The sequence below is a fragment of the Camelus dromedarius genome, chromosome 4, assembly GCF_036321535.1.
Source record: "Camelus dromedarius isolate mCamDro1 chromosome 4, mCamDro1.pat, whole genome shotgun sequence".
Taxonomy (NCBI): Eukaryota; Metazoa; Chordata; class Mammalia; order Artiodactyla; family Camelidae; genus Camelus; species Camelus dromedarius.
Genome location: NC_087439.1, coordinates 35,791,312 through 35,810,326, shown reverse-complemented (window position 1 = coordinate 35,810,326; position 19,015 = coordinate 35,791,312). Strand labels below are relative to the sequence as shown.

The 19,015-nt window shown below is 41.3% G+C and overlaps 2 protein-coding genes across 4 annotated transcripts in view; one reads left to right on the top strand and one right to left on the bottom strand.

The window, feature by feature from the left end:
- CCDC148 (coiled-coil domain containing 148) overlaps window positions 1–19,015 on the top strand; it is a 314,087-nt gene that overhangs the window by 230,497 nt on the left and 64,575 nt on the right. The gene's annotated exons all lie outside the window — the stretch shown is intronic.
- The window catches only part of UPP2 (uridine phosphorylase 2), a 31,652-nt gene that overhangs the window by 3,591 nt on the left and 9,046 nt on the right, over window positions 1–19,015 (bottom strand). For all 3 annotated transcript variants that reach the window (XR_837582.3, XM_010985601.3, XM_031451467.2), the window contains 4 exons: window positions 16,160–16,318; window positions 13,298–13,412; window positions 9,378–9,587; window positions 7,078–7,224 (listed from right to left, as the gene is read on the bottom strand). Coding sequence is in view for 2 of the 3 variants with exons in the window: in XM_010985601.3 (XP_010983903.1) it covers window positions 7,078–7,224; window positions 9,378–9,587; window positions 13,298–13,412; window positions 16,160–16,318 (631 nt within the window). In the remaining variant the exon portion in view is untranslated. The remainder of the gene's footprint in view (window positions 1–7,077; window positions 7,225–9,377; window positions 9,588–13,297; window positions 13,413–16,159; window positions 16,319–19,015) is intronic.

Below are 19,015 nucleotides of genomic sequence, written 5' to 3'. Positions count from 1 at the left end.
GCATACTACTGAATAAGTATCAATGCAACACTGCATTTGATCCCAGCACTAGCCATCCTGGTATGTGGTTAGCCCTTAGGGTTTGCTTGCTAAAGTGGCGTGCCTATCTGCTCACAACTTTTAAAATAGAAAGCTCTGCATTTTGTTGTTGTTGTTGCTGTTGTTCCTCTGAACAGAGACCCTGAACCTTGTGCATCCGTGACAGGCTGTGGAGAAGCAGCAGCAGAGTATGGGCCTCAAGTCAGACATCACTGGGCTCAAATTCCAGTTCAGCTACTTCTTATTAAGTGTGAGAACCTGGGAAAGTTATTTAACCTCTCTGAGCCTCAGTATCACTGATGAGCTACCATGAGGGTGAAGAGCTACAATTGGTTGCCTTTTGCCTTCGGGTAATAATATTTCAAAACCCCAATTTTCCCCCATTTTTGAGTTAAGAAATGTTCTAGCTCCAGACTGAATATAATCTTTAGACCTTGTTCTAATATCTTTTTCACTTTATCGGTGATCACCCTGCAGTTCCCGGAGCCCAGCAGCCTCCATTGCTGGGACCAGCAGGAGAATATAAAATGGAATTAAAGCCAGGATTCTGCTCTCTTTCATTGAACTGTAATAAAGTAATTTTATGAAGACTGAATATATCCCCAAAGTTCCCAGTATCTGTCAAAGGAAATAACACTGAATTCTTCCTTTACACAAAGAAAAACCATGTGAGTGCTGCCAACAACTAAAGACAAAGAAGATTTAAGTGAACCTAATCTTGGATAAATATTAGGTTTTATGTATTGCCATGCAAGCAAGTGGGCATCAAAACACAGCTAGACTGAAACAAAAGGAAGCCGGCACTGTCTTTTAAAGATGGATAAAAACTGAACAAACTTATCACGAGTTCACAGTGCAAAAGGATTATCATCTTTAATCAGAATGTTAGGGATTTAATTAAAGTAGATTTTGCTTAAGAGAGGGACGTATGTATGCATATTATAAAACCATAGATGAATGCATTTACACAGCATTGTACACTGGGTTTATATTGTTCTGAAGGTTCAGCCTTTGTGAAGGCCACTACTTCCCTCACCTGAATCTTTGTTAAAGCAACAGTGGATTCCCACTATTCTCTTTCAGGATAATGAGCTCAGGATAACAACAGTGAGTGGTTGTCCGTGGCCCCATTTCACGCAGTCTGTCCACCTATCAAATATCAGGAGCTCCACAGGCTGCAGATTTAGCAGAAGTATAGTATGAACCTTATAGCAAAGGGAGGCTTAACCTTACAGCTTTGCTTCCTATTGGGACAATTACTAGGCACTCCAAAGTCCTTTAGACCATTCCCAGCCATAAATGTAGCTGGGGAATGAAGGAACCAGTTGAACTTGTTATAGCTATCTTCCATGGTCATAAGGGTGGCGTGGTCATTCTGCTCACTCATCTGTTCATTCATTTAGCAAATATTTATTGAATGTCATATTGCAGATATTATTCTAAGTGCTAGAGATATAGCAAGAAAATGATTTTTTTAAAAAGGTCCCTGTTCTCACGCTACTTATATTATAATGAAAAGAGATGCTGAATACATACTTTCATGCATTAATATATGTAAAATAATATATGAGTTAAGATACAAAGAAACGAAGTTTGGTCTGGTATAATGGTAAATATGATGCAGAGCAATGAAGTAGAATGAGTGAGTGAGTCAGTGAGTGAATGAATGTGCGTGAGTTTAGTTTAGGTTGGCAGGCAAAACTTCTCTGATGAAGCGAGATCATATATGAATCACAAAGACAAGAAGTGGTAGTCCATGTGGACCCCAAACCTCCTTGCCCAGGTGCGTGTAGAAAGATCTGTTTCTGCACCAGTTCAAACTCAGTGAGTGACTCCTCTGAGTCAGGACACTGAGTCGCTAGAAGACCCTTGTTTAATAAATAAAACATTGTTCTTTATAAGCTGAAACCATCAGCCATCATCACCTTAGTATGAGGACAGGTGGGTTATCTAGTCATCTGGTAGTACCAAAGGGACATAAAAAGCCATTAGAGAAGGCTGTCTGGAGAGGCTGGGTGGAGGGTCATACTGACCATGGAAGTAGGATAGAGGGGGAGGGGCAACAGGCTTGGGATCCTGGAGCTTTTGGTGTCAGGCAAAACATATTTTCAAGTGTTGCTTACTATTGATATATGACCTCCCTAATGTCCTCTATGTTAAGACAGCTGCTTGTGAAGCCTCTCTCAGCCTTCCCCCAAGCAAGCTTTTCTAGCTCATACAAAGCTTTTCCAAGCTTCACTGCTGTCAGGGAAGGATGTGATGAAGTGGGGATGAAAGATGGGAACATGGTAGCATCATATGCATGGGATTTTTGTCTGTGTCCTTGGTGGTTGATCTTCCTGTACCAGAAATTGACCTTTGAAAACAGTGGTGTCTGAAGGACATAAAGAGTCCCTTTCCTCACCAAGGAATTCAGACAGAAATACTCCCAAGAACTAGAGTTACAGACACAACCTTTAGCATAAGTGTTGGCAGCCTGGAGGGGATCTGTTCAACACAAAGGCTGCAACAGTGGCCTGGAAAAGAGCTACTGGCAGACTGAGATCAACTCCCAGCAGCTTCAGCAACAGGAGAAAAGGAAAATGCAGCAGGAAGCAAGAAGTACAGCAGGCTAGAGAGGAGAGAGTCCAGGAGGGTACCCACAGGTGGCAGAGAGAGCAAGGGCACAAGGGTTTGCAGCAAGGACAAAAAAAAAAAAAAATCCCTCCTAACAAGATAACTTCTGTGAGGGTTTGACAACATCCTCAAAGGGAGAAATACTCAGGTCCAGGGTTCACAAGCCTAGAGAACCCTTTCTGGCTGCCTCTTAAGAAAGAACTGATGGTCATCCCCAGACATACATCAGGGCAGCAGTTCGTGACTTGGTGTTTTATGTTTGACTAAACTGGTTACCAAATTCTACTCCGTTTGCATATCACGGGGAGCCATGAATCAGGTGACCACTGGATGTTTCCATAAGAAAGAAATGTAAGGAGACATTTCCTGGAGCAGAAATATCTGAATCCAGGTGTTCCTGCAGATCATGTGCAGGGTGGGCTGCCGCTCAGGCAAGGTCAAGCTGCCCCTAGCTGAGGCTCCAGCTTTCATTAGCTTGTGACAAGAAAAGCAGATGCTATCATTCCCCTGAAAGGGGGTGTTAATGATGACCTTCTAAAGATGACAAGGATGTATTTGCATCCTTCACCCATACGTTACGAGTGTTTACATGTCCATGCATTCCGAGAGATGGGAGTAGTTAAGAATAGTGGTTCTGCAATGAATCTCTTCTTATGGCCGAGAACTTCTTTCTAAAATGTGCTTTTAGCAATGTTACCGCGTTCATTTTGTCTCTAGTTTTGTATGTTAAAATTGATTGACAATAAAGACAAACATTGGAATTAAAATTGCACTTGCAATCAAATAAGCACTATCGTGCTGTAATTCTTTACTTCTTTGGTGCCAGGACACTGACTCTGCAGGCATAGTGCATTGCACTGGCCACTCCTTAGTTTCTGCTAGGTCCCCCCTGCCACCCCCAGCTTTTTCGCCTGTTTCTACCTCATTCGCTTTGTCATCGGATTCGTGGCTTGGCTTTAAATGCCATCTATATGCTGTCAATTGATGATTTTACTTCCCCAGTCCAAACTTGTCACCTAAACTCCAGGTTCAGAAATCCATCTGCTCACTTGGCCTCCATCTGATGTCTGCTACTCCCAAATCCTCACCCACTTTTCTCTATTCCAATCCCGGTAACTCCATCCTTTCAGCTGTTCAGGCCAAAAACCTGGGAGTCGTTCTTCACTCTTGCCTTTCTCTCCAAATTCACATCAAACTGTCAACAAATCTTGTTGGATTTGCCTTCAGAAGGTATCTAGATTGTGACTACTGCTTGCTTCCTCCGCTGTTGTTGCACTGGTCTATCCTCTCTCCCTAGACTGCTGCACCAGCCCTCTTCCTTCTCTCCCTGCTCCTGCCCTTGACCCCAGTAGGCTCTCTTCCCAGAGCAGCAGCCAGTGTTCTCCTGTTCAAACACAAGCCAGATCTCCTTACTTCTCTATCCAATAGCTTCTCATTTTGCTCTGATTGAAAGTCACAGTTCTCAGAGTGACCACATCATCTGCACTTCCTCCCTCTGCTCCCCTCTCCACTGCTGTCACTCCCCTCCAGCCACCCTGGTCTCCTTGTTTCTCCAGCACACTCCATATGCTCCTTCCTGGTGGCCTTAGATTTGCATTCCCCAGACTGCTTTTGCTCGAATACCCACACGGCATTTTCCTAAATGGCACCCTCTCTGTGCATCCTTCCCAGACCAGGCTGTTTTAATTTATGGTTTTCCTCCCTATCTTGGGTGTCCCTGTGCCCTTTCCCTGCCTTATTTTTCTTTAATTGAAGTACAGTCAGTTTACAATGTGTCAATTTCTGGTGTCCAGCATAATGTTTCAGTCATACATACACATACATATACTTGTTTCCATGCTCCTTTTCCTTATTGGTTACTACAAGATATTGTACATAGTCCCCTGGGCTATACAGAAGCAACTTGTTGTTTATCTGTTCCTGCCTTATTTTTCACCACTGCACTCCTCAGCATCTAAGTACCATAGTACCATGATATTATAGATTACTCTTTGCAGTTTTCTGTCTCTTCTCTAGGCTCCATAAGGGTGGAGACTCTGTGACATTTACTGCTGTATCCCTAGTGCCTGGGCACTCAGGCCACTACCTGATGCACAGAAAAAAATCCTTTCCTTAGGAAGATAATGATTGAGACAAATCTTATCAACCAAAGATCTGATTTGAAAACCTGGCTTCTTAGTATTGTACCAGGCACTCAGTAGGCATTCTATAAAACATGTTTGAAGAGATGATATATTTTATGAACTTTTTCCTGAAAAAAGATAACTGCTATGTGAAATGCAAAACTATGAATTCTGGGAACAGTTGCTCCAACATTTTCTGGGACATCATTATTGATATTTGGAGACTGCTTCCCACTCAAAAACATTATATTAGATGGTGCTGTCTTGCTTTAGATTGAAGGTTTCATAGTCAATAATGAATAATTAATTTTGCAGCTTTATAATCTTACATCAATAAAGAATAATTAATTTTGCAGCTTTATACTCTTACATCAATAAAACTTACAGTTTTTTTTAGTTCTAGAGGATGACTATGAAAATAATTTAAAATCACAGAGAATAGTTATACCAATAAGCCCTTGTGAAAATTATGTTTTACTTCAATAGGTTTTCTCAGTTCTGGCTAAAAGGTTAGTGGTTCTACTGTAATAGTTTCACTGAAAATAAAAATACATATCACACTCATATCTGGTTTATTAATACCATTCTCCACCCAAAGGAACCAGAGCTTCTTGGAGAAATGGCTGGTCCCAGATCTGAGGCAAAGTGTAAGGGATGCCTGAGAATCCTGTTGTGCCTAAAAGCAAGACAATTCTCAAGAGCTAAGAGGATTATGTCAAAAGGATAAAAGAGTGTGCTAGAAAGGGGTCTTCCTGGCCAAATTTGGGATAACTTAAGTATCAAGAAGAATAATAACAGAAACCGTGTATAACACACTGCTTTGAACAATATCCACAAAACAATAATGACTCCCTGACACCAAAAAGAAAAAGAGAGAGAGAGAAAGAGAAAGAGAGAGAGGCTCCCCTTAAAGAAGAATTGCAGCTAATAAATGATGGAACTAGAAAATCATCATTTTGCAGCCCATGCTAAAATCCCTAGGAAAAGACAGTAGGGTTACAGGATATTCACTCACACGATGCCAAGTTATCATCCCAGAGTTTACTGGTTACTTACAAAGAGAAAACTTTAACATTTCAATGGAGAGAGACAGCAGTGACCACTTGAACCAAGTGATCCAATTCAAAATTACTAGTAGTGGGATATCGTCACATTACCTCTCCCTGATTGGGGCAATGGAAAGTTTACATTGCTGTAAAGTGTTCTTGCCACATAGCTGAGTCTGGTCAAGCCGTCAGACTTCACCTCCACTTCATAGGAAATACGCGGTGTGGATGCACAAGGGAAACCCTGTGATGATGCGTACAGACAAATCTAGAACATGGGATGTTCTACAAGATCACAGTCCAGACTCTTCAAAACATCCATTGTCCCCAGAAAAAAAGAAAATTAGGGAGACTGTTCTAGATGTAAAAGTCCAAAGATATAACCAAGCAATATGATGTGTGAAGTTAATTCAATATTGCATGAGAAAAAAATCTTTAAAGATATTTTTAGGAAAATTCGAAAATTTAAATATGGAATGGATGTTGAGTGATGTTATGAAACCAATGTTACTTTCCTTAGCTTTCTCTTTCGGTTTCATAATGGTATTGCAGTCATTAGGAGAATGTCTTTATTCTTAGGAAATGATGCTGAAGTACAAGAGTTAAGTGGTGTGACATTTGCATTTCATTCACAATGATTCAGGGGAAAAAAGCAAACAGGTGTGTGTGTGCACATATTTATGCATACACATAATACATACACATACATATGCGTGTATATATGTATTTAGAGAGTATGCATAGATATGGCAAAATATTAAAATTTGTTGAATCTTGGTAAAGGGTTCCATAAGTATTTATTATACTATTCTTTCAATTTTTCTGTATTATTGATTTTTTTTCAAAATAAAAAGTTGGAAACAGCAAAAATGCATGTAAACTAACTTTAAAAAAACACTCCACTAATGTTTTGTCCTTTGCTGGACTACTGTAGGAATATTTTGTGTCAATAAATTCAATTGTGCTAGAAAACAGCAGCCACTAGCAGGGTGAAGAAAGCAGAACTTGCTGTCAGGTCTTGGCTACATAGCCCACTAGCCAGTGACCTTGGGCAACTCACTTTTGACCCCTGAGGCTTGGTTTCCTCGTTTGCATAATGGGAATAATGTTCCGTATGCTCACAAGATATTATGAGATAATCATGCACTCAACCCCAAGTAATATACAGCTGGATTCCTTTTTCTTCTCCTGCAGAGTGAAAATAACTTCATGAGAGAGGGGAATTTGACCTTAGACATTCATGAACATCTTACCTTTTAGACCACAAAGTCTACACATGGCCGCAAACACTGTAGATTCCATTTCGATATTCCTGACGCCGGCATTGTATGCTCTCTTCAAGTAATCTAACCCCTTTTCTCTGGAAAAGGAGCACAGCGCTCCATCTAGTCGACCTTGGCCTGAAAAAAGAATGGAAACTGTTTAGCGACGTGATGTCCTACCATGGTGGCAGTGGTATCACCAAGGGGCTTGCTGTCAGCCCAAGTGCTCTGTGGCTGACTCTAACTGGTGGGCCTGCACCTCAATAGCATAAACCCAGCCAACTGAATCGTCCTATCAGATGACCTGGAGCAAGGCTGTTCTCACATTAAGAGGAGTCTCTATGGCACTGAGCACCCCAGCTCTGGGGCACGTGACCACTGAGTGGCCACAGCAGCCAACACTATGCCCAGGGACAGCATGATCCAGAGAGACACTGTGACATCTGCCCTTTGAGGAAAATCTCAGGTTTCTCCTATGGGTGGATGGCCCAGGGACAGATGCTAGGGAAGGAGAAAAAGGCTTGAAGCCCTAGTGACGATCATGAGCTATTTGGGGATGGGGATGGTGGTTGGATGTTGCAACCCCACCTGCCCATCAGGACCGATGGTAGGCAAATACAGACAGTTGATTCACCCACCTTCTTCTCTGCCACACACCTTTTAGGCTGCATGCCACCCTTTTGTGGTCACTTTTCCCCTTCCAGGCTGTTCTCAGTGTTCACTTATCACTTAATTCCACCCATACCAATTAGTTGGGCCAGAAGGAGGTGGAGAAAAGATGCTGATGCTGTCACTCCTCCTCCACCCAACATGTGCTGGGAACAGACTTCACCATGCCCCACTCCCAAGGGCAGCCGACTTGAAGCTGGGAGGCCAGTAAACTCTGTCACCACCCATTATCTTAACAGTCCCCTTTGCCTCCCTTTCCTCTCTCTTTCATGCAACTTCCATCCTCCCTGTCTGCTTCTCCTGGGTCCTCCTTAGAACTGCCGGCTAACACCACTAATGCAGTGTTATTTAAGCCGCTTCAAATCAGATGTCCCAGAAGCCAAGCAGGTAACGTCCCTGAGGTCCGCCTGGTTGGCAGGGAGCAGCCTCGCCTCCTCTTCAGTGAATATAGCCCCAGATGTAGGCCGAGGCTTGCCAGGGCCGCCATGCATAAATTACCTTATTTTTTTTTATGTTACGTAATTTCAATAAGCCCAAAGTATGGATTTTCACATGAAATCTCCAGAAATGATAAATGTTGGCAAAATAAATTCATGTATTTAAAAATACTGTGCAGCCCAAAGAAAACATTGACTCCAACAGGCCACCATTTGCATTTGCCATAGCTTAAAGCCATTGGTAACCCTCCTGACAGAGGGGCCAGTGGCCTGTGACAGGGTCTCAACACGACCAGACCCAAAGTGCCTCCCACTTTACAACATGTATGTGGGGACAACACCTCATCTAACCTGAAGGAACATTCATCAGTAATACAATCTATCTCCACACGTAACTGTTTAGGATTCAATGTAATACCTTAAGTTTGATCCAAAGGGAAAAGAAAAGAAAAATAATTTTAAGTGTAATAATATGTAGCTTGATGAACACGCTCAAACACAACTACACAAAGTTTCTAGTATGCCCTCCAAGGATAGGCACCAAGACTGGTTAGCGTCTTTCTTGTGAAACGAGCAGGGTCTATCCAGGAGGGTTTTTCCTGCTGGCCCCTCACACCCTGTAGCAAGAGCTGTTACTTGGCAGTTACCTTCAGTTTGTTCCTAAACTTGATTTGGGGAGCCTTTACTCATAAAGATAAAGGAGAGATAAAAGAACTGCTCTGAGACTACCCCATCCCTTTGGGATTTCCTCCCCTTAAGATTTCTCCCTGTTTCCTGGCTCCCACTCTTTCCTGAGTACAGATCCCTGCCTAGGTACAGATGAATGTACCTCAAAGTGGCAGAAACACAGAATCAACACAGCCCCCTTCTCCTAGAGTCACCAATTTAAATTAAAGGCATAAACAGAGATAAGATTTTGCTAACATCACTAATTGCATTCGAGTATCCAATTTGTTCTTGGAGGATTAAACCCACTCTCGAAATAAATTCATTATGTATGTGTCGCTGCGTCTTATTACATCCTAACATTCCTGTGCTTTAGGAAGTTGAAAAGGCTGTTTCAGTTCCTTTTTTTAATCCCCGACTATTCTCTAAAGTGGAGTTTTTAATATAAATTATGGGTTTGAATAACACAGAGTTGCTAGCAATTTTTGGTTGCTTTCACAATTTATAAAATCTTCTCACCTTCATAAAAATCATAGGTACACATCGTATGTCCAGTGAGGGTTGGGAAGTCAGAAATGTCTTTGCTACAGTTGAGTAGTTCCTCAGCCAATTCTTTGTCAAGTTCGGTACTTCTGGTGACGATGTTGTCCAAGATTATCTGTTCAAACTGGGGCTTAAAGAAGGAGTCTACGGCCTCATCTGTTATTACAACAGACCCAGGTGCAATCCCTGCCGTGTGGGAACAGATAAGTGGTTACGGAAGAATGTCACCTAGGGTTTACTTTCGACACATAGTTTGTAATCTCTTCTGCCAACATTAATTAATGCTGGTTGCTAACGATTCTCGCCATTTTCATCATTTAAATGATTTTCTTTTCCAAATGCAATTAAATGGTAACATTCAGAACAGGCATTTACATTTGCTGTCTTTCCAGATTCACATTTACAATGTGATGGTGCTTAGATTTCAAGGCAAACATGACTCTTGGACATGCAAATTAGTACCGGCCTTCGGGCTCAAATTTGAATAAATTAGGTCTGGAATAAACTAAATGAGCCTGCCAGCAAGTAGCTTTCATAAAGTGATGTGACTACTTGATATTTAATCTTCTCTGCAACTCCTTGATTACTATTATTTCTTTGCATCTCTGTCCCCCCCTCTTCTTTCTGATTCTTGTCACATCTATTCCCTCCCTCCTTCTCTGACCCCTTGTAAATTAGTTCTCATGGCTGACTTTCCTTTGCTACAAAGACTGGCTTGCTCCTGGGACTCTGGAACTCAAGTCTCAGGGATTCGAGAAACCGTTTTCTGCCAAGTCTTACTCCCTTGGCTTGGCATGCTCTCTCCTCCCCCCACCCCCACCGCCCCTACACACACTTTCATCCGACTAACACCAGCTCATTCCTTAGGTGTCAGCTTGAGTCACTTCCTTCAAAAGGTCTTAATCCACAGAGGGGAAAGGAATTAAAAGGCAATGCAGATAGATTACATCAAATTTCCGCAGGCCCAGCTTTTGACCTAGTTTTTGACCCATTCTGATTTCTGTTTAGAGCCTGGATGAGAGGATATTGATAGTGCCCTAGACTGTCTCTGTCCTAACATTCATCGCACTTTCTGTAATTACTCATTTGTTTGTCTATTGCCCTGATAAAACATAAGCTCTGTAAAGGCAAGAGCAGTGTCTGTCCACAATTGTCTCCCCAGGTCTAGCATTATGTCTGTCACATTATAGGTACTCAATAAAAATTTGTTGAATGAGTTAATGCCTCCATAGAGATGCAGTAGACGGAGATCTGCATGGGCCAAATCCACCCATCTTTGTAAATGGAGTTTTATTGGAACACAGCCACATTCATTCATTTGCATATTTTCTATGATTGCTTCCACATTCTAATGGCGAAGTTGAGAAGCTGCAACAGAAACCATATGACCTGTAAAGCCTAAAATATTTACTGTCTGGCCCTGCACAGAAAATGTTTATCAACTCCTGCCATATCCTTCTGGGTTCTTAATAAATTCTAACATTGCTCAACATGGGGTTCATTTAGAAGATCCAGCTAGAGACCCAAGGTGGGCTCTGATGATAGAGCCTTTGCAGGTCAGATACTTTTAAAATAAGTCAAATAGGTGGCTTCTTGAATTATTTACAAGACATTAGAAATAGGAAAATGACTGAGAATGAAGTTGAAAATGTGGGCATCAAAATGAAGTCATTCACATGCCATCCTAATATTTGGATGTATTAGAACATTTATATCCTGGTTAAAGTCTTTCAAAGGCCAAAATACTATTTAATCGAGTATTTTATCATCATCAAGTTTTGTTGGCTCATCTAAGGAGTAGTAGGATCAGCAAAAACAAAAAGAAAAACTCAAGCTATATCTCAAGATATATATATCTTTCATATTCTTTTTCATTATAGTCTATTACAAGATATTGAATATAGTTCCCTGTGCTGTACAGTAGGACCTTGCTGTTTATCTATTTCATATATAGTAGTGTGTATCTGCAAATCCTGAACTCCCAATTTATCCCTCCCCCCACCCCCTTCCCCCTCTGGTAACCATAAGTTTGTTTTCTGTGTCTGTGAATCTGTTTGTTTTGCAAATAAGTTCATTTGTCTCATTTTTTAGATTCCACATGACTTCTCTCTTGTTATGTATGAACTGTCCTCATTTCTTTCCCAGTCTAATTGCACTTTTGCACTAATTCCTATCCCCTCTTGCCTATTTAGGAACATAATTCCAGCAGTCTTCCTCTCGTCCCTACATCAATAGTTTTTCCTTTCTATTAGGTAATTCCAAATGACTTTTCGAAAGTGATACAACATCTCTTATTGTGAAAACACCTTCTCTTGACTCATATTCTTCTCTAGCTACTGCCTTGTTTCTTTGCTCCCCATAATAGAAAACTTACTGAAAAATTGCAGATCAGTATTTCTTAAAACAAGCAAACACATCTTGTCGATAAGCTGAGAGTTTTTAATGAGAACAGAACTTCAAAATGGAGGTATCCCCAATAGCACAGCGCTTTAGTTTCCCACAGTTCATAGACCCTCACTGCGATACATGGGCTGTGTGTATCCTGTTGCCCTGAAACAAAACCATGACCGTGAGCTGGACGCTCAGCAGTCTTGCCCATGCTGGGCACTTGTTAATATCAAGGGGCAGCCACAGCAGTCAGGATGGTACATGGCATGGGCTATGCAGACAGATCCTTGTAACCCACCCCCCAAGAATTATAAGCAATCCTAATAACAATGTTATCCACTGCATCCTCAGACTCGTCGCTCCCTACTATTGCTTGTTTGGGATAACATTGGATAAACAACAGTTCAGAAGGATGCTTGATGTAACAATGATTTCTAACACTTCCCTTCTCTTTCTGGGTGGACGTCCATAGATGTCCTTCTTTAATCCACCTGGGAGGGCCTTGGCTGGAAGTTATTCCTGTACTGCAGCTGTGGAAAGGGCGTGATCATTTTGAACATCTTTGTTTCTAGTGAAGCACGACTCAGCCACCTGAGGCTCTGTAATATTGGACAAGCCGCTTCTCTAGTTCTTTGCTTGAGGATTTCTGAGGTCCTGTCTTGCTCCAAAAATGTGTAATTCTAAGGCCAAAATCTCAATGTTATTTACAGTTCCCATTTGGTCCTGTCATTCTGCCAACCAAACCTTTCCAGTTACAATGCCCATGCTCTGAACCTGCATTTGGTGACGTAGTAAAATCAACCCCTCACAAGACCTGCTCCTGAAGAAAGGTTGAAAAAGGAAGAGATCTCCTCAGAACCTTACCACAGCCCGGGGGGGAGGCCTAAACAAGGCTTCTGAACAGCTGCCTGACCAGCCAAGAAAAAATGGGGGAGGGGGGCTCTGAGAGAACCTTAGGGAGCATCACCTGTCTCTTCCCTAAAAGCCCAGCCTGATCTCTCCTGGTGTATTGATGAGGAAAATATCCCGCCAGAAAAAGGCTGTCACTGACATGAGCTAAAAGCAATGTTTTCCTAAAGCTATTAAAGTCTGCTTACTTAGCTGACAAACAAGGCAAATCTTAGTGATTTTTTTTAACTTGAAAGCACTTCTTTCTGTCACTTATAAAATTCATAAGCTTCAAAATTTATTCTAACCCTCGAAGTTTATTCTTATCCTCAAAACTTATTTCCTAGCAATTCTTCCCCTTAAGAACACCTAAGTCCATCTGGGCCAGAGACAGGGGCATCGCTCACTCCAGGTTTCCATGCAGGAAAAAAAGAGAAATGTGTCTTTACATTTCTTTCATTTTCTTTAAGTTTAAATTTCTAAATTTCCTCAAGCCCAGCCTCCTGACACTTTTAGTCCATCTGGGTTTCTGCTGGGCTCTGAGTATGTTGCTGTGTTTTGGCAATTGCCCTGTATGGGACACGCATTTGGATTTAACAGTGTAAATCAGTACATCTCACCTATTCCCCCCGATGTACCAATTCTGATAATGGTAACGTCACAGCACCGGGCATGGTACAGTAGTTTAATGAGTTCATGAAGCATAATAGAAATGGAGGGGATGCCCATGCCATGCTGTGAAGAGAAAAGAGAAAGTCATTATACATCTCGCAGACTGATAACACACACAGGACATATTTTCTTCCTTCATTACAAGTTAACAGCCCTCAGATAAATTTACATAATCATTATGACTTTGCCAAAGCTGAGGAAAATGTAAGTCAGCTCTAACTGACGCCTACATGACATGCTGATAGATGGGTCCATCTGTGACGATCAGAGAGAGGTGCCTCCCTGCCAGTTAAACTGAGTTCAGCCCTCCTCACCAAGAGCAGAAGGTGGGGACGGCGGGGCATACTGGTGTGTCGGGGCAGCGCCATTTCTCCTCTCCCTACTGGGCTCTTCACAGTGAGCCTTTGAAAAAGAGCTTTTGCAGGATTGACTCGATTTCGAGGAACTAGAGATTTGGCTGCCATGTATTTAGTCCTTTTCCACCATACTAAATGAAAGAGTGAACCCATTTCATTGCTCCTAGGTAGCTTTGATTGTTTCCTGGTACTTCTGTGTGAGCTTTGAAAGGTACAAGGGTAGAGATGTGGGTTAAATCTCTACCTACCAATCTGGAGCATATACTGAATGTGTAGGTGAGGTTAAGTTGATGGAAATCATGACCATAAGACTGGTTTTCCTCAACATTTGGAAGAGTAGAATCAATGTCACAGAAGACGAGTCAACACAGGTTAGGGGACTTAGCTACTCCTGTTGGTTACAATATGTTCTAAACATGCTCTAGAAAGATTCTCCATGCTGGAATTTGTAGTGGCTGGAGCTAAGTTTAGAATTGATGTCTATTTCATTCCTAACACCAGAGAGTCAAATGTGTTCTTCAGTATTCTACTCTTGGCCACAAAGACTTTGTGTGCAGAAAAGCACCAGGGGCAACATGGAAGATTAGGTAATGGCTGCCACTAATTCTCTCATTAACAAATCTGGAAAAGCCTTGCAGCCATAACTATAATGTTTACACCTGAGCTTCCTTCCACTCACCATCAAGAATGTTAAACTATGGAAACTCTGAACCTCTGGGTTCCCCATTTTCGGTTCCCCTGGAACACGTCCTGACTTCCAAATGCATTCTAAGTCTCCTGAAGGCATGAATCAAACCTATAATAATTGTATGTCCAAGATTAACAAGTCTGGGCTCTGCCACTAATGAGTAAACTCTCTAAGTCTCATCTCCTCAACTGTAAATTAAGAGAATGAACCATTATGTGATCTATTAGGTTCCTTCTAAATCAGATATTTGATAGGTTTATGATTATCATTTATTATGCAGCCTGGTGATAAAATGACAAATGGGCTTTGTGTTTCTGCTAGACTCTCTCTCTCTCTCTCTCACACACACACACACACACACACACACACACACTCACACACACACACACTCACACACACACGCATCTCAGCAGCTGCTGGAGAGGAAGGATTTTTAAAGAAGAGGTCTCAATTGGAAACCCTCTTTCTGCCGAGTGAGGCTCATTTCTCACTGGCTGACCCCTCTGGACATGATGCTTATTTTAGTTCTTTCTCCCCTGGCAGGACAGCAGGATCAGTCTACTGCAGTTTTTATATCTTACTCTGAAGTTTTACTACTTGTTTATGATAGTTTCACATTTTCACAAATTTTACGTTTTTGCCTTTATCCAGTTACTGTGCAAAAAAAAAAAAAAGGACAAAGAGCTGTAGTCTCAAAGTCAAGCAAAAGTTAGTAAGACAAAATTCACAAAGAGCAGAGGATATTCAGTTTCTTTCTCAAGTAGATATGCTCTTATTGCTGAATGAGCAAATATATAAATGAATGGATTTTCTCATTTGAGTCCAAAGCCAGTTTCAGGTATTCTAGCCCAGAGAGGACATCAACCTAGCTGTCCCATTGGTGTTGCACAGTCTTCCCTTCTTCATTCAGGCTTTCAGCCACCATCATCCATCCTTCCATCTCCAGGTACTATAGAGCAATTGAGGGAGAGCAGCTATTCCCTGGCGCAGTTGTCACAGACAATTCAACTCCTTAGAATTGTCACACCTCTACAGTGGATTCTTCCCTTGTCACCTGGCATGCTCAGCTGCACCCCTTATGGGGCTGCCATGTCCAGGTGCGTGACAGACTTAGAGCTATTGTTTCAGAATACAGCCCTGTGGCAGAGAGACCAACTTAGAAGGTAAGCTGGGTGCACACGGATCTACACTCTCCTAAGTGTATGCAATCCTGAGTCCAAGAGAGAAAGGGTCTCTGCGTTCCCTAAAATTACAAATCATTCCACTTTCATATTGTCTCAGGACACTGTGTGTCCAGAGCTATTAACATATTCTAAATACAGGAGAGCAATTCGCAAGAGCTCTGTGTAAGTGCATTAGCAGCTTTTCAGAGAGCTTACAATGTTGAATGGCACCACCTTGGCAATCCTGAAAATTGGCCCCTGTGTACTAAAATCCCAACATTCCCAAAGCTGGATAAAGGATAGAGGAGAAAAAATTGCTGATGGCTTATTAATCAGTTACCAACTGAAGACAAGTGTGCTTTGAGGCTTTTTTCTCTAACTTGCATAGCTAAGAGGTAACTAATAAACTAAACCAAAGTAGCACTGAATGCTATTTTCTGCCCCTAGGACTTTTTCCAACAATGAATGTCACACCTGGACACTGAATTTAATTGTGTGAAAATGCATAGCAGGAGGGGAAAAAAATATCCCTCCTGTATTTGGAAATTTCCACTTTCTTCTAACTTGTGATGACTACCTGACACGCAGCCACTGAGCACTTACACTGATGGAGAGCACGGGACCAATTTTGTACATGCAATATCTGTCTGTCCCGGCACAGATGTCCTTCATGTCCTCTTCAGCATCCTCCAGTCTGAGCTCCTTATGCATGAACAGGGCAAATGCTTTCATTCTGTTGGGGCTCCCGCCAATGCAGACAAACTGTTAATAAAAATAAACAATTACCTGCCTTAGTACCTGAAATTAAAAGGCAAGGGTCACCTTTCAACTTTAATGGTTTTATTTTATTTTTCAGTAATAAACTTAAGAGTATATGTAGATATTATGGGTTATGTTCAGGAGTTCACTAATTTGCATCATTAACCTGTAAATAAGGCAACCAGAAACAAAGTTTGAGGTACTTAGTAAAGAAAAAGATAATCACAAAATCAAAGTAAGTTGATTTTGTTTGAGTGGGTGTTTCCTGGTGTTTTTGTTTATAGTGAATATCAACCAGCATTTTCAGTTGATACCGGTAGCACGTTGTTGGGCTTTAAGCTTCACATGTAAATACCAAGAACATAGAAAGTAAGTAACACGAGAACAAAAGGAGAACTACAAATTTAGAGATATGTTTTCTGATTCCATATTCCCAATCATACATTTTTATTGTAAAACATACTATGTTACCCTAAGGTTTTAAAGAAATCACATCAAGACTTTCTAACTTCTCATTCAGAAGAAATTCTCATGAAACAAGCCTTATCATTGTAGACTGGAATTCTCATTACGATATTTCATCAGTTCCAATGATTTGGTTTTATTTTTGCCTTATTCACATTTTAACATCGCTGCAATTACAATACGCGTCACGGTCAAGGGTGTCAAAGCTAATAAAGTATGGTGTAAAATATAGTGATAAAATTGTCTGGTAGCTGTTTGTGCAAGTGCCTATTAGGGGTACATCAGCACCAGGGATGGGAGAGGAGGATGCCGGAGAGAGGATGGGAGTGGCCTAAGAGCAGCATGCATGAGAGCCCACCTGGCAGGAACCAGGGCTCAGCAGCGGGGAGGAGGAGTGGCAGCAGATGTCAGAGACCCGAGGAGGCACAGACCACAGAAGCGTGCCAGGTGCAGAGTCATTCTGCAATCCAAGCTGAGCAGTGAGGTGCCCAGAGTCTAAAGATCCAAATCAGAGAGCTAAGGCAACACAGTGCTTAAAGGAGTGCCTTTTGAAGCTAGGTTAAACCTGGCTTTGCACCCCAACCCCATCTCTGATTAAGATGTTCCAGATCATATAGCACTTTCCTGGCCCTACTTTTGAGCTTGCTTATTGTCTCTGTATTTGTGGAATTTAGTATACATGAAGCTAATTCAAAGCTAGTAAGGAAAAGGCAGCTGGTGGTGCCTGACTGATGTGAGCAGTGTTAGGCAGAGCATCAGAAGGACTGCCGGTGAGGTCCCTCACAGGAATAAAGAGCATCTGCCCACAGAAGTACCTATCTGAGGTTGTAGAGTCAGTGCCTGGTTCACATGCGATTTACTGCGAATATTGGGTGGTCTCATGACATGATGCATTCTGTTTCCATTTAGCAATAATTGCTGTGCCACCCTCACTCCCAGTTATGGGATGTAATTATCCTTTTATCCAGACCTCTGATTCTCTTCTACCCTCATTATTGTCTTTTCTGTGCCCTCTTATGAGTTTCTCTGTCGGGGCTAGAGTTGGTAATGAACGGCAATGAAAGTTAGCCATCAGGGCTGAATAACAAAGAGTTATCTTTAGACCATGGTCTAAGGTGAGTTTTTAAATTATTATTGATTATTTGGGAAACCTTCCCCTCTGTTGGTATAGATAGGTAAGACTTGGCTCAAGATCTAAGTATAAGGAGGTCGTTTTTATTGTTGTTTCCTTTTTGCAAAATACAGTAGTTTGAAAATAACCTCATTTGTGTGGTGCCAGTAAATGTAAATTACAACTATTCAGATTGACCATAAAACCAAAACAGATGTTGGAATAGCTTGCGGTTGGAATCCTTCTTTGAACTGTAGATATTGCTGTAATCAACTGGAATTTCTGAATGTTTCTGGAGACATAAAGATGATAAGTATGGACAGAAGCATTTTTGTTCTCAAAGCCCTACTTCTAAATCAGACTTAACTAAATATCACCTCTAGACACAGTTTTCAGTCTGGCTGCTTTAATGAAAAGTAAAATATGGCTGAAGACCACCAGCCAACACTGGCCTTAAGTGACAACTTCTGTGATTTATGTCCCCCCCCCAAATTATCAGTTGTCCTGGTTTTATCAAAGATAGGAATGTATTGGGAAGGAGCCTTTGAAGCATTACAAAAATATGTTAAGGACCTTCCTAATGACTGCCAGGATGAACTCACGTTCAGATATGCCTAGCGTCTTGAAAGACTCAGCTTCGCCACATTGTATTAATCTGGTCCTACTGCAGAATAGGTATTTTGTATGTCAACAAAGGAGTGTAGAGACTTTTAAAATGTATATGACAGAGTGTTATAAGATAATGCTTTCCCATGTTACTTGAAATTTCTAGGGAGAGATTAGAGGGTACTAGTTAGTGATTTTATAAAAGACATACTTGGAGATTGAGTTTGAATAGATAAACTTTAAAGACCCTCCACTATATTTTTCAACTGATTTCAATTTTGTTCAACCATTTTTGTGGAATAGCATAACAGATACACTTAAATTTATATAGATTATATCCTTCTAACTTTTGGAGAACCAAAAATATCCTTTCTCCTGTGAACTGATAGAGATTTTTTAAAAAATTATTTCACCTGAAAATATGTTGTATTATTTATCTTTCATTGACATAAATTGCTATTATTTAAATAAAATAGGACTAGTTAACAGTGACAGTTAGTACTAATAGGACTAATTAA